The 13,566-nt window shown below is 42.0% G+C and overlaps 2 protein-coding genes across 5 annotated transcripts in view; both read right to left on the reverse strand.

The window, feature by feature from the left end:
- Window positions 1–10: 10 nt before the first annotated feature.
- Window positions 11–7,454, reverse strand: LOC121695011 (putative fibroblast growth factor 1). The gene is made up of 5 exons (XM_042075477.1): window positions 7,414–7,454; window positions 6,856–6,943; window positions 2,309–2,606; window positions 1,789–1,892; window positions 11–1,707 (listed from the first exon to the last, which is right to left on the reverse strand). The coding sequence occupies exons 1-5, from the start codon at window positions 7,452–7,454 to the stop codon at window positions 1,525–1,527; spliced, it is 714 nt and encodes a 237-aa protein (XP_041931411.1). The 3' UTR covers window positions 11–1,524.
- A 97-nt stretch (window positions 7,455–7,551) lies between these two features.
- Window positions 7,552–13,566, reverse strand: part of nr3c1 (nuclear receptor subfamily 3, group C, member 1 (glucocorticoid receptor)) — a 25,074-nt gene continuing 19,059 nt past the window's right edge. For all 4 annotated transcript variants that reach the window (XM_042073960.1, XM_042073959.1, XM_042073962.1 and 1 more), the window contains exons 4-9: window positions 13,308–13,424; window positions 12,717–13,013; window positions 10,463–10,607; window positions 10,031–10,161; window positions 9,587–9,744; window positions 7,552–9,229 (exon numbers count right to left, since the gene is read on the reverse strand). In XM_042073960.1, coding sequence (XP_041929894.1) covers window positions 9,077–9,229; window positions 9,587–9,744; window positions 10,031–10,161; window positions 10,463–10,607; window positions 12,717–13,013; window positions 13,308–13,424 — 1,001 coding nt within the window. In that variant the 3' untranslated portion in view covers window positions 7,552–9,076. The remainder of the gene's footprint in view (window positions 9,230–9,586; window positions 9,745–10,030; window positions 10,162–10,462; window positions 10,608–12,716; window positions 13,014–13,307; window positions 13,425–13,566) is intronic.

Genomic DNA, 13,566 nt, shown 5'->3' on the forward strand with positions numbered 1-13,566 from the left:
ATGACTTGGTTGGAGTTTGTTTTCAAAACCATTTGAAAAATAATAAGAAATAATCCAATACAAAATCCAATATATGGTAATAAAATGCCATCTTTAAATAAGGTAATTTTGCCTGTTTCCCAAAGATTTTCATTGAAGTTTATTTTTAGTTTAGGACCATGCTTAATCATGTACGGGAAAACCTAGCTCTCCTTTCAGTGAGATACTAGTCTGGCACACAACACTACACTATAGACCCTTTCAACAATAAAAACAAAAACAATGCTTGAACGTTCTATTTGGTTCCCAATCTACTTCCTCTGCATTAAAATAACATATGGAATGTTAAAACGGAAGCCTTGTGGGGTCAACTATGATGCTGATAATGTTTCCTTCTGACACAAAGCGTGAGGGGCCAATCAGCAATGAGAGGGGATTACGCTAGTCTTAAAATTGAGTGGCTGTGGTAGACGGCAGAAGCAACTGGCAATGGGGTTTATTAACAATTTGTAAAGGTTAGGCGAAGTAGGAAGTAACATTAGGAATCCCTGACCAGTGTGATTGAAATCATTGGTTCAGCCAAACCAAAGTCAACGCAAAGTCTATGCATGTTATGATACTAGAGTTGGAAACATTTCCCAATCATGAGGGGCCAGACTATTCACAAAATGAAACAAAGTAGAGAGTCTGGTATCACTAGGATATGGGAAACCAGCCCAATGTTCTGTAATTAAGATTGGTTGAAATGTTTATTTGAATGGCCCAAATAGTATGCAAGTGGTACATTTCAGGGGGGAAAAAAGTACTTCCATACATTCTGGAGTGTTTATGTAGTGTGTTGCTGTTGTACTGCATCATGTGTTAGTACATTTTTGGAGTGCTACATAGCAGAGCAGAATAAACCAATGATCCTGTGCACATAGATAGTTACTCTTGTGTATATACAGTATATTATGAACCAACACATTCAGGGTACATTCATATTTATGTTTGTGTGAGTGTGGGACCTGTGGGTGTTGTTGTGTTTACAGCTAAAACATCTTCCACACCTATAGCAGCAGAGGCATATTGAGGCAAATGACTCATAGATAGGAAGCACTCTCAGCTGTGGACTGTAGAGTTATTCTTATTGATTATAAAAACTAAATATAACTATTTTCACTGTGCAAATATACAAAATAAGTCGTAACAAAATATATAGCATTTAAAAGAGCTCATTCCCAAACACCAAGGAACAGTCTATTAAATATAAATAAAGCTATCATTCCTTATAGTGAGGTTGCAGTTCAGATTTTGACAGCAGGACAGAGCTAAAGTTAAGAGCTATAGACATTTCTGATCTATGCCTAATGTAGTTAACAGGGTGAGTGAGTACATAGAGGCAGGTGTGTTGTTAAAAATCTGCAGGTGGTTCAAGTTAGTGGGTTGGGGTATCAAGTTAATGCATTGAGAGGATTCAATGTATTAGCAGCATGGTTTCAACATTCACACTTTTTTTTTTTCTCACTTCATTGCCAAGCTACATTTTTTCTTCACTCACGGATGTTAATCCACCTTCCGAGGGAGGAAGAATATGGCTTTCTGACCAATGTGGGTCCGAGAGCCATTTTTGGTCTTGCCGTTCTTCTTAATCCCAATATACCAGCTGATATACTTCTGCGATTGGTAGGTATTGTAATGGTTCTCCTCCAAGTTCTCCAACAAGTAGCATTCATCTGTAGCAGAGGCCTGAAACAGAGAAAGATCAATTGGATGTTGGGATATGGACACCAGCAAGCACCAGTGATGTGAATGATGGATGCCACTTACCGATCCAACCAGCCTGCCATCTCTACCCATGGAAAGGTACTGACCAGCCTCAATACCTTTAATGACCACAACACCAGTACTAACTGCCTTCACTTCCAGTAGACCTGATCATCGACAACACACAAACATGGAGGGATGAGAAAAACATACTAGACCTAGATTTCATAGTCATCTGTCAGAAATAGTCAGTCCTGTCATTTTGCCTCCCACCCTATGAAATTAGGCCTAACTACTATGTCCGAGAATCGCTGCACTAAAATTGGCCTAGCTCGGTTGATGACCATAAATAGGCATATCGGTTCACCAAAAGCTACTTTGTAGTCCATCAGCAGTAAAAGAACCCAACAACCAATAAAATAGCCTATAATGTTGTTCCAAGTGCAGGTGATCACACAGCCAACCTACGCATACGCATACGCACACACACACACCACTTCGGTGAGCCATAGCCTAAAAGCTGAACACCCAACGGATTGATATTAACCGGGGTTTTTGGGCAAAGAATATCGCGCAACCTTACTGTAGATATCATTTTCATCTCTGCTGCCTTCAACAGTTCCATCCTCCAGAATCCGAAGGTGATACCCGCCATTCATGCAATACAGGCGTATAAGCATTTTATAATCTACAGTTGTATGTCTAAATTCGGTGAAGTAGGCTAGCTGTCGTGCGAGAACACCGATAAAGCTCTGATATGCCCGGATTTCCTCTGGTCTTCCCCGATAGTGATCGCCGTGGGAAAGCCACTGTAATCGACTGAGAGAATCTGCAGTGGAGATGGCAAACGGTAACGATTGGACTTTGTTGTGATCCGTAGGCTAGTACAAAGTATGTGTCACGCGCATTTTTCACAGGGGTCCACTAGAGTGCACGGTACAGTGGTAAGAGTGGGTTGCCAATGGAATTGTTCCAGCACCCCCCATAACCAACGGAGGATGCGATAATAGACTATAGGCTACTCAATAAGCAAATGCAGTGAACAACGAAGTTCATCATTAGGAAATCTTGCAGGGGGGAAAGTGATTATCAGTGTTTTTTTTTTTTAATTACATTGTGAGTTTGCACTTTCTTTCTCTGAAAAAAATATAAAACCAGAAAGCACTTGAGAGAAAATCATTAATGTGCATATCGAATGTAGGCTGACAGGATTATTTGGAAACGTAATATTTTCCCTGTTCTCAGAATTACATAATCATAGTAGGCCCAGGCCAATATATCCTATTTTATACAAACATTTCATACATTTTAAGGGAAAATTGAGTATTTCACCAAAATTGATCAATAGAGTTGCCTATTAGCTTAATTATTTAGTAGTAAATATGTAATTATGACTCCTTACTCTAAGCCCTAGCCATCCAGGCTAGATACAAAAGTTTGTAAAGGCAGCCAAAATGTTACCAACGATGGAACAGCAGGCCACAATCTATGTGGCCCATTCCAGATAACATTAATGCATACTGTAAATGGAACAGCAGGCCACAATCTATGTGGCCCATTCCAGATAACATTAATGCATACTGTAAATGGAACAGCAGGCTACAATCTATGTGGCCCATTCCAGATAACATTAATGCATACTGTAAATGGCACATTCCAGATAACATTAATGCATACTGTAAATGACTGGACATCACGGGGCAGTAGAATGCATTAGTGTTAAATATTATTAAAAAAAAAACAATTGAATACGGATGCCAACCTGAATGCATGAGATGGAAAAAACAACCCCTTACCCTTAACTGAGATGACTAAGAGAAGGAGAGGGGTAGAGTGGGAGAGGGGTAGAGTGGGAGAGGGGTATAGTGGGAGAGGGGTAGGGTGATAAGAGTGGGAGAGCAGGGGATGAGATGATTCCTTCCCAGAGAAGCAGAGAGGAGACCCATTCCTAGGCATTTGTGACAAGTCGATCTCGAAAGGCCACTTTCTGGTTTTGATTTGTTCTTGAATTTCCCTTTGGGGATCAATAAAGTATATCTATCCATCCATCTGATTATATAACCACCAATACCATAAAAAGAATCAATTTAAGACCCAACATGGATACATTATAGCATATGACTTTTGAAAATGACCGGAATCACCATCCTAATGGTCTCTCTGAAGGAGCTTGAGGAAAACAACCAGGTGCTGATAGAAAGCAGGATGGGGTAATTAGTCCAACTGTGACCATGCTATGGTTTAACAGGTAACCCCAGTGCATTAGGATTCCTCTGAATGCCAACAAGACTTTTAGCCAGATCTGTACATTTCCAGTGGTTGGTCTCGGTTAGCTGAGGACTATCTGGTTGTTCTATTTTTTTTGCACCCATGTGTAGCTGTATTGGATGCACATTTACTTGTAATTTATTGTTAATTGTAAGATTAACCTTACTGAAATGTAGTTGATATGGTTTAAATACCAATTGTGAGAACATCTTGACTGATTCAAAAGAATGTGGTCATAAACTAAATATGTAACATGCACATATTCATGAATGAGATCATGTAACGTTAGATTTGAAAAGCACATTTATTTTTTTTATGAATGATTGCTTATCATAATCGCATGGTTGTTAAGTAGCTTGTTAGGGATTTTTGTGTGTGTGTGTACAACGGTGTTAACATCATATCAATCAGCATAAAAGTAATGTTTATCAAAAGTACCTCACAACCAAGACAGACAGCTCAACGGGGAAGTGAAGTGGTGAAGAGACCAACATGAACTACGGAGGCTGAATAACAGAGATGACATAAAAAACTATTCATTTTGGACAAATCTGATGCATATTCTTTACACAGGGTAATATGTACATAGTTGAGATATATGCAAATACAAACAAAACATAAGGGAAAGCCATATACAAGTGAACCACATTTGCCCTTAATATATCTCTTAAGTTAATATCAGGTTTTTTTCTGTCTTTTATTCTTCTGTCTACTTTGTTTTTTTTTTAGAAAATAGATTTTAAACAGTGACGGGGTAGTGCAAAATTTCAAAGGTTTCAGTTTGGCAGGCAAGTTACTTTCATATACAGTTTCCCTTCTAATGTGTGTTTGACTGCTCTTGTACTGTGCATAGGACTCATTCACAAATTCCTTCTTCCTCCCCCTATTGAGGAAACCTTAACATGGTGAACTAGTGCTATATACATCAAGAATGACCAATACCTTCCTTTCATTAGACTTATTCAAAATAATCTAATGTGCATCAGCGGAGATATATGAAAAATGGGATGCAAGATAGGAGTTTACATTCATCATCCGAAACAGTTTTAGAGGCGCTAGGTAGGGATTATACATGACGAAACGGAACAAAAGACTGCAAAAAAAAAAGGCTATGCTAAATTATAAAAAAATATCAAGATGCTAAACACTTTAGTCATTTATTTCAAAGGGAACAGTTATGAGTCTTTCAAAATTCGACCTCCCTGAATTGGAATAACACTCCACTCATTTAGTGGTGTAAGACAGAGAGACATGAACGCGTAACAGAGGAAGCAGACTTCGCACACTACTGTACTGTATGTGAAAGTAACTTGACGAGGGGGAAGAAGAGGCTTAAAAATAGTTTGGGACATACTTGGGTCATCTATGATATCTGGAAAAATCACCACAAACTAGGTGGGTGTTACGACATTTGTAATTTACAGCAAAGATCCTTTAGGACTTGTCAACCACTTGACAATGCCATGCTTTCAAATAACCACTAAAAACTACTGAACCAACGGACATACCTGCAACCCAAAAAAGTTGCCAAAGCAACTGAATTAGAAAATGGCTTGTAAAGATGGTTCTTTGATTAAATCAACAAAACACACAAGCATGAAATGTTGGCATCTTTAACATTTTACTATTAATGGATAGCTTTATGTGACATGAATGGCATAGTGTCAGATGAGAAAGGAAATTGATTGAGATCTACACAAATGACCAAAATGCAAGATATTATACAAACAGGTGAACTCTGCCACAAGTTCAACACACCCATCTGTACAAAAAATGGTTACTTTAAAAGTTAAATTCATACTTAGATATGCTTTGAAGCAACATACTGTACTTGCCCCCATGTTAAAACGAACAAGACATCAACTTCAATACAAACATGTCTTTGAAAAGCAAAGGAAGAGTAAATCACACAACTTCCTTGTTCCTGTTGTTTTTCCCAGTCGCCACAAACACAGAATTTGTGAAAACTATAAGACCTACGTAAAATACCGATGGTTTTAAGAGCGATAAAAAAAACAAACGCAAAACAAAAACACTCAGGAAGGAAAACAGGGACGGGGACAGAGGGGTGCCACAGACGACGACTATTACTACTACTGCGGTAGAAGCGCTGTTCGGAGGTGACCGTTGCGACTGCCGCATTGTGCGCTGGAGAGAGGCCGACATGAAAACAGACACTTGGAACTACAAACATGCGTGTGTCTTGAGCTGGTGGTAAAACGAGTATGTGATGGTGCGCTGTGGGATTGTGGATGGGTGTGTGGACCGTGTGGAATTGTGGATGGGTGTGCGGACCGTGTGGGATTGTGGGTAGGTGTGCGGACCGTGTGGGATTGTGACAGCCATTGTGTGTTTGAATGCTGACACAGTGTACAACAGGAAAAACTTGCATTTCTTTTTCCCTTTCGTTTTGTTTTGTGTACATACTTCCAGCACATGTTAAGACAAAGTACAGATCAAGGTTGTAATCATTTCATCGGACTGAAAAAATATATACTCCACACAGAAATGAATGAAATAAATGTTTGGCACACAGAGAGAGGATAAATACAGGCATATTATTTTGTCTGTTATGGTAGAAATTCCCCGAGAACCGAACAAAGGAGAGGCGAAGAGCCTCCTGTCCCTCAGATGGGCCACAGTTTAACTCATAGGGCTGAGAGGAAGGTTATTGTACACGCATGTTTTTTTTCTTATCTTTTTTTTCTTCTTTTTCTATTGTTTTGTTCACTGCTAGAACAAGGAAAAAGCACCGTTAGGAAAAGCTAGCGAGTGCACTCACACCAGCGTTTTCGTTTTGGAGGAGCACTAAAGCTGCTGAAGGGAGGCACCCGAGGTCAGCGGCAGACGCCTGGGACGGACCCGGCCCAGGGACTGGGCCAGACCTGAGCCGGAGTCTGCCGCTGGCTGGGAGTGTGAGTGCACGGCAAACAGGTTGTAGGTTGTGGACCTGAGTGAGTGATGAGTACAGGAGGAGGAGTACTGAGAGAGAGGTACTGCTGAACACGAGCACACGAATAGAGAGAGAGAGAGAGAGAGAGAGAGAGAGAGAGAGAGAGAGAGAGAGAGAGAGAGAGAGAGAGAGAGAGAGAGAGAGAGAGAGAGAGAGAGAGAGAGAGAGAGAGAGAGAGAGAGAGAGAGAGAGAGAGAGAGAGAGAGAGAGAGAGATACTGCACGAGCAAGGGAGAGAGAGAGAGAAAGAGACAGGTGGTCTGCTGCATTGAATAACATATAAAGGTGATTGCACTTTTTTCTATCATTCCCTGTTCGGATCCAGAAGGAAACGATAAACGTTATACTGACATAATTCTTTGTGTGTTTATATAGATATATATAGATATATATTTCAGGAAAAAAAATAAATCGGAGATGAGGTTTACTGTCTATGTCCGAGGCTTCAGTCTGTCTCCCTGCTTTTACTGCGTATGGTTGGAAGTGATAGCCAAGGAATCTGCATTCATGGTTTACAAAGTTAGGCAAACTGGGTTTCCTATGGTCCATGAAAACAACAAAAACCAAACAAACACAAACACACAGAAAACAGAAACTAACAAATGACACCATAAAGGGAAGAAATTTAGTTGTCGATTAATGATTTTTTTTTTTTTTTTTGCATTTCATTGCATAATCAATGTACAATTTTCAACGGTGACAATAGTGATGAAAACAAATGGCTTCCTTATTTGCTATTTCATTAGCTCTGTACACGTTAAAATACAGCCACTTTAGCCGTTCATTAAAGCCTTCGATAAAAGTGCTCCAAAAGTTGCAGAGAGAGAGAGGTGTCCAATGAAACTACCATAGGAGGAGTATGAATATCGTCGTCTGCATGGTCAGTAAGGATCACTTGCATTTTTGGGTGTCTCCTGGGTACCACTGAGCTGCCAAACACCAAACGGCCAGATTGAGAGAGAGAGAGAGAGAGAGAGGGAGAGGGAAGAGAAAAAACAACTGCCAGTGCAAGTAAAATTACATACAACTACAATCAATCCAACATGATACGGTGTTTACCATTGTGAACGCAGAAGCAATTTTGCAAATTTTCTCAACTTTTGAGAGCAAAGTAAATAAAAACAACAAAAGAAAAACAAAACAGGAAATGGCTAAAAATGAGACCAAAGCTACAAAAAGGCACATAATATCCCTTTCTTTCTTTCCACATGTTCAGAACATGCTTGCCCATTCATGATTCTACAAAATCCGATTAGATTAACCGTGTAGACTACTATATAAGACTGCTGTAGTTGATGCTGTATATCAGATGCCATGTATCTGTTTACAGACAGTGCTGTATTTCTTGTGCTCAACTTACAAGTGCCATGACTGTTACAAACCTAAACCTTGTTCTGATTTGTGAACTCTGATATCAAAGTTCCATTGGAGAGAAATTTTCCAACAAAGGTAGATGGAGATAAGTGCTATCTGGGTTGGGGGAAAGAGGGGGTGGGAGGGGGGAGGGGATGTAGCCTTACGCCAATGACGACCTGTAAAAGTGTATAAATGTAAAAATGTTACCCCTACATACTGATTAGCCATGTCATTCTTACTATGGAATCTCAACGTTGAAAGTCATACACCTGAGACAGCAGTTGCGGTTCGTTTGTTTGGATCCAAGAGTCACAACGTATGCCATCGCAGCCCCATAGACTTGCCAGTTCTTTGAAAGGAAACCAAGACCAACAACAACAACAACAACAAAACATGATTGGATACCAAAAAACGTCTTTACGTTAAAGTTTGATTCTTATCTGCTCCCCACGTTATGTCTTGTCTCTGTCTCTTCACCAGATGGGGCTCCTGCGTTCGGTGCTTGCATACAGTCTGTGTGATCCCTTCCTGCAGTCCTCCTGTTCACCCCTGCCCAAGTCATTGCCCTTCTACTGGAGGGGGCCAGGGGGGGAGGGGGGAACACCAGTCCCGCGTTGCGCTGTGGGTACGTTGAGGTGACCAGAGAGGTGATGAGTGTCTCTTTAAGGCATTGCGTTCCTGCCGCAGCGGTGTGTGTGTGTGTGTGTGTGTGTGTGTGTGTGTGTGTGTGTGGGGGAGGGGGGTCAGGTCAGAGGTTAGGGGTTAGGGGGTGCAGTCACTTCTGGTGAAAGAGCAGCGGTTTTACGCTCCCGGCTTTGAATTTTGGTAACTGGTTACTGATGATCTCCGCCAACATCTCTGGGAACTCCACGCTCAGGGTCTTGTTGACGAACGTGTAGAAGCAGAAGTTCAGCAGGCCGCCTACCATCTGAGGAGGAGGTGAACACACGGAGTGGTGACTCAACTCAAAATAAAGGTCATAATGGCCACGTATAGGATTCGTGAATTTGAGTCATGTGCTGTACTACACAGACACTTACCTGTTCAAGTATGCTTTTACTGTCACAAACTTGTCACACTGTCATTTCCACTACTGATGACGCTAAGCATCAGTGGGCACCTCTAAAATCCTCCCTTAACTTGAGAAGAGGACTTTTAGACATCCCTTTCTAAAGCACCACCCATATGTTAAGACCCACAGATGTTCTGACACATGCAACAGAAAGCAGCACAGCGGATAACTACTCAGTAACGACAAGGCAAGTGGAGAGTGTGGGAGTCTTACGTCATGCATGGAGTCCAGTAGCTTAGTGAGCTGGTAGAACCTCTGCCAGTTCTGGCTGGAATTCTCCTCGCGCTTCACAATGGCCTTCCCGAGCTCCTTGATGTAGGACATCCGGATCTCATCGAACACCGACTGGCTTTTCAGACCGTCCTTGGGCACTGAGGAGGAGGAGGAGGGACATTATTTTAGAGAGTCTAAATCATGTGATTATATTCATTACAGTTCATATGTAATATCTAGACCACAACAAGAGTGTACTCAGTCAAACGGTGCGCTCACACATACACGCACACACACACACAAGGGCGCTCACACATACACGCACACACACACATGGGCACTCGCATACACGCATGCACGCACAAAAGGGCACTCACACACACACACACACACACACATGGGCGCTTACACATACACGCACACAAAAACACTCCAGATGCTCACCGGTGCTGAGCAGCAAGAGGACCTTCATGCACAGGTACTCATCATTGGACACCTGCAGACGCACAAACTCGTTGGAGATCTTCAGCATCTGTTCACACTGGTCGGCCATATATGGAAGCTTCATGCGTTCCCTGCAGAAATTGTGCACGCACACGCACACACACAATCATTACCACACTACATATTGAGCCAAGCAAAGGGCACGTCACAACACTAATAACTTTTTCTAAATCTGTTTCTCGAGGTGCGCGCGGTAGCACCGTTTGTTTTCGGGGTTTTTTTCCCCATACCGACAGTACTCAGTCACTTCGAGAAACAGAGATCTATGTGAAAAACTGCCGAAGTTTTCATTTAAAGTTGATTCCATATCAATCCGCAGAAGCTGATCTGTAACAACGTCTACTAGAGGCAATGCTGTTTGTGTGCACGTACTCATTGATAACCAAGTCCGGGGCGAAGCAGAGCATGTTGCCGTTGCACTGCTGGTAGGAGCGCCACCCCAGACCGAAGGACATGAGGAAGAGCCACGAGCACTGGAGCAGAGTCATCTGGTCGTCAAGGTGAAGGTTCCGGAACCCTGGAGGGAAGAGGAAATGATGGCGTGGTTACAGAATGGCAGGGAGGGAAAGGCCACTGATCTCCAAAGAACACTGGACTGAGCAATGGAACGTTTCCGCCCAACCATCAATGACCCCAACGTATTTCAAATGGGGCCATGGCATTGAGACCACTTCCATGTCTCATCATATAGACCAGTGTTTTTCAAACTGTGGGCCGCCAGTCTGCGACGAGGAGACTGCTGATCTACGGAGTCAAATTATGCCTGTTGCTTCAGTCACAATATGCGGAGACATGAGGTCTGTCCGAAGCGGCTGTCTCGCTGCCTTCAGCTCTCTACTGAGTCAGTTGCTGTAGCAGGCATCAAGGGACCAGCTACGAACTTTGTTCCGGACAGACTAGCAAGATAGTAACACAGAACGCCGTTGTCAGGATACCAGAAAGAAGAATAACGTAACGACGACTGCAGCAAAAGCTGCTCACAATTAAATAGAATTTTGGACGTTGAAGGCAGCACGAAGGCTACATCTATGCTGCCTAACAGGGTTTCCACTCTAAGTCAAATGTAACATTTTATGACACTTCCCTGACAAAAAAAAAAAAATATTTTCCATAACTATACTATTTACTAACGTATAGCGTTCAAGAATATTTTACTTTTTAGAGTGAGAGATGAATAAATGGGCACTGAATAAACAAAGTTGGGATACTCAAGGAAGCTGTAAAACAAATGACCAGATATTAGGGGTGTGAATCTCTCATGTTAAAGACGATACGATTCCCATCTAGATACGTGGGCACGATTCAGTATGATTCGATGCGATTCGATGCAGTTCGATGCAGTTGAAGAATGGAAAGCATTCTGAAAGATTTTTTATCATTTGCTTAAGGTGCACATTAATTTTATATTATCAATTATCATGGTCATGTCAATTAGGCAAAAACAAATGTGTGAATATGATTATCTAAACTGAGGTTTGTATCATATGCTGTATTGAAATGAAAAAAAAGAATAGTCTACATTTCAGTCAAACACAGCAGCCAAATACAACATAAAAATACATTTTTATAGACTTTATAGAGTTATATCTGATTGTTTTCAAGGAGCTGTAGCCTATTGTTGAGGTAAGACAATACCGAAATAAACTGTGCTTAAGACAATCTTGGCCTTTTCTCATATAGCCTACAAGAATAAAATAGGCCTATGAACTGGGCCTATTTTGTTCCAAGTCTAAGTGAATATGAACAAAATAATAGTAATAATTTGTGCATCGTTTTAGCAGTAAGGGCCAAATTATTCTTTAACATTAAGGAAATCCCCTCATCAAACGTAAGGCTACTACTCAACAGACTATCGTTGCCGTTTAGAAAATGCTATGGTAAGTGTCAAATTTCGCACTGGATTTTGAAAAGACTGTCAAACAAACGACCGAGTGCGAGTTGTCACGTGCTTAAGTTGCAGTAGACGTATGGGTAATGAAGTCCTTTGACAACTTTGGGCAATAAATGTAGCCCAAAACGAACTGCAATACCCACAAATCCGTGTCACGTGTAGTTTCAAAACAGGAAGTGGGATGAACGCGCTGCTTGCAACGTAAATGAGAGTCTGAGCGAGCAGAAAAGATTGTGAACGGATTCGTAACAAGTAAATCGATATAACGACCGGTGCATTTCAGTTTTATTACGATACGGGGCTTCACATATCGATGTAGCCGTATCTTACATGTTAAAAACGGATACCGATACGTATCGGTTAATCTTTACACCCCTACCAGATATGCACCAGTTCTGCGTAGAAATATTTGGATTGATGTATTTTGGCAAGTAAATTGTAAACTGCTACATCAAAATTCCCTGATATTCCATGACTTTGCCCCAAAAATGATCAAATTCCCCGACTTTCCATGTCTGGAATAGACTTTCCAAAATTCCATGATATTCCCAGAATTCCATGACCCGTGGGAACCCTGCTTCAAAATTTGTCAAAACGAAGGTATCTTAGAAGGCAGCATTTCAGAGAAATATTCGATTCGGACATGCCTCGATGCCTCGCTCCCCTGTTAGATATCTTAAAAGGCAGCATTTTCCCCCGTTTCGTACAGAACAGTGTGCGTGTTTGAGCCCATACCTGGCAGCGCTTTAGCCCACTTGACGGCGGAGATGACCTGCCGGCCCCCGAGGCGGTTGAGCGTGGTCATGAGGCGTGTGGAGGTGTCGGGCAGCGTGCTGTCGTAGCCGGCGTAGACAGTGTCGGGCTCGATGGCCTTGAGCAGCGACAGCATGGACGGCACCAGCTGGGGCATGGCTTTGGGCACCAGCGGCCGAGCCTCGGGCAGCACCGGGGGGGTCAGCTCACTCGCCGCCACCGCAGGCTGCTGCTGCTGCTGGACGCCCTTTAAGCGATTCAGCTTCTTCGTTTTACGAGCTGGAGGAGACAGACACATGGAGAGAAACACTTTTAGAAACGTGTACTGGTTTTACCTTTGTTCTCATACTGAGATGCCAAGCCAAGAAATACTGTCTTTGTGTATCAGAGAGAGAGCAAAACGTCTAATTTCTTAACAAACAAGTTCTAGTGAACTTACAGCCAATAACATCCTAGTTCACAACATCGAAAGAAAACGAACCGGAAAGTTGAAGGAAGGAAGATCAGTTTGATTTACAGTACATGAGCCTGAGTTTAAACGGCTGGTTAAGAGTCGGCAGGGGGCAGGTTTACCTTCCAGGTTCATCCCAGCCATTAGACACTTTCGGAAGCGACAGGCTGGACAGTTCTTGCGGCGGATCTTGTCGATGATGCAGTCATTCCGTCCGGCGCACAGGTAGTTGTGCTGGCCTGAGAGGACAAAACAGGATTTAACAGGTCAGAGATGAGCCAATGGGAAGTGAATCAAAGCTGATGAGGAAACCAATAAGACAATCAAATCTAATGTAGAAAACTATGATAGAATTCTGAAGAAACCAATGAGAAAGTTAAA

This window comes from Alosa sapidissima, chromosome 20 (genome assembly GCF_018492685.1).
Source record: "Alosa sapidissima isolate fAloSap1 chromosome 20, fAloSap1.pri, whole genome shotgun sequence".
NCBI classification, from domain to species: domain Eukaryota; kingdom Metazoa; phylum Chordata; class Actinopteri; order Clupeiformes; family Clupeidae; genus Alosa; species Alosa sapidissima.

Coding starts and splice junctions, on each gene's coding strand:
- LOC121695011 (XM_042075477.1), bottom strand. CDS start 7,454: ATGAATGCAGATTCCTTGGCTATCACTTCCAACCATACGCA. Junction 1,893..2,308: donor AGATGAAAATGATATCTACA/GTAAGGTTGCGC, acceptor GTCGATGATCAG/GTCTACTGGAAGTGAAGGCA. Junction 1,708..1,788: donor ATGGCAGGCTGGTTGGATCG/GTAAGTGGCATC, acceptor TCTCTGTTTCAG/GCCTCTGCTACAGATGAATG.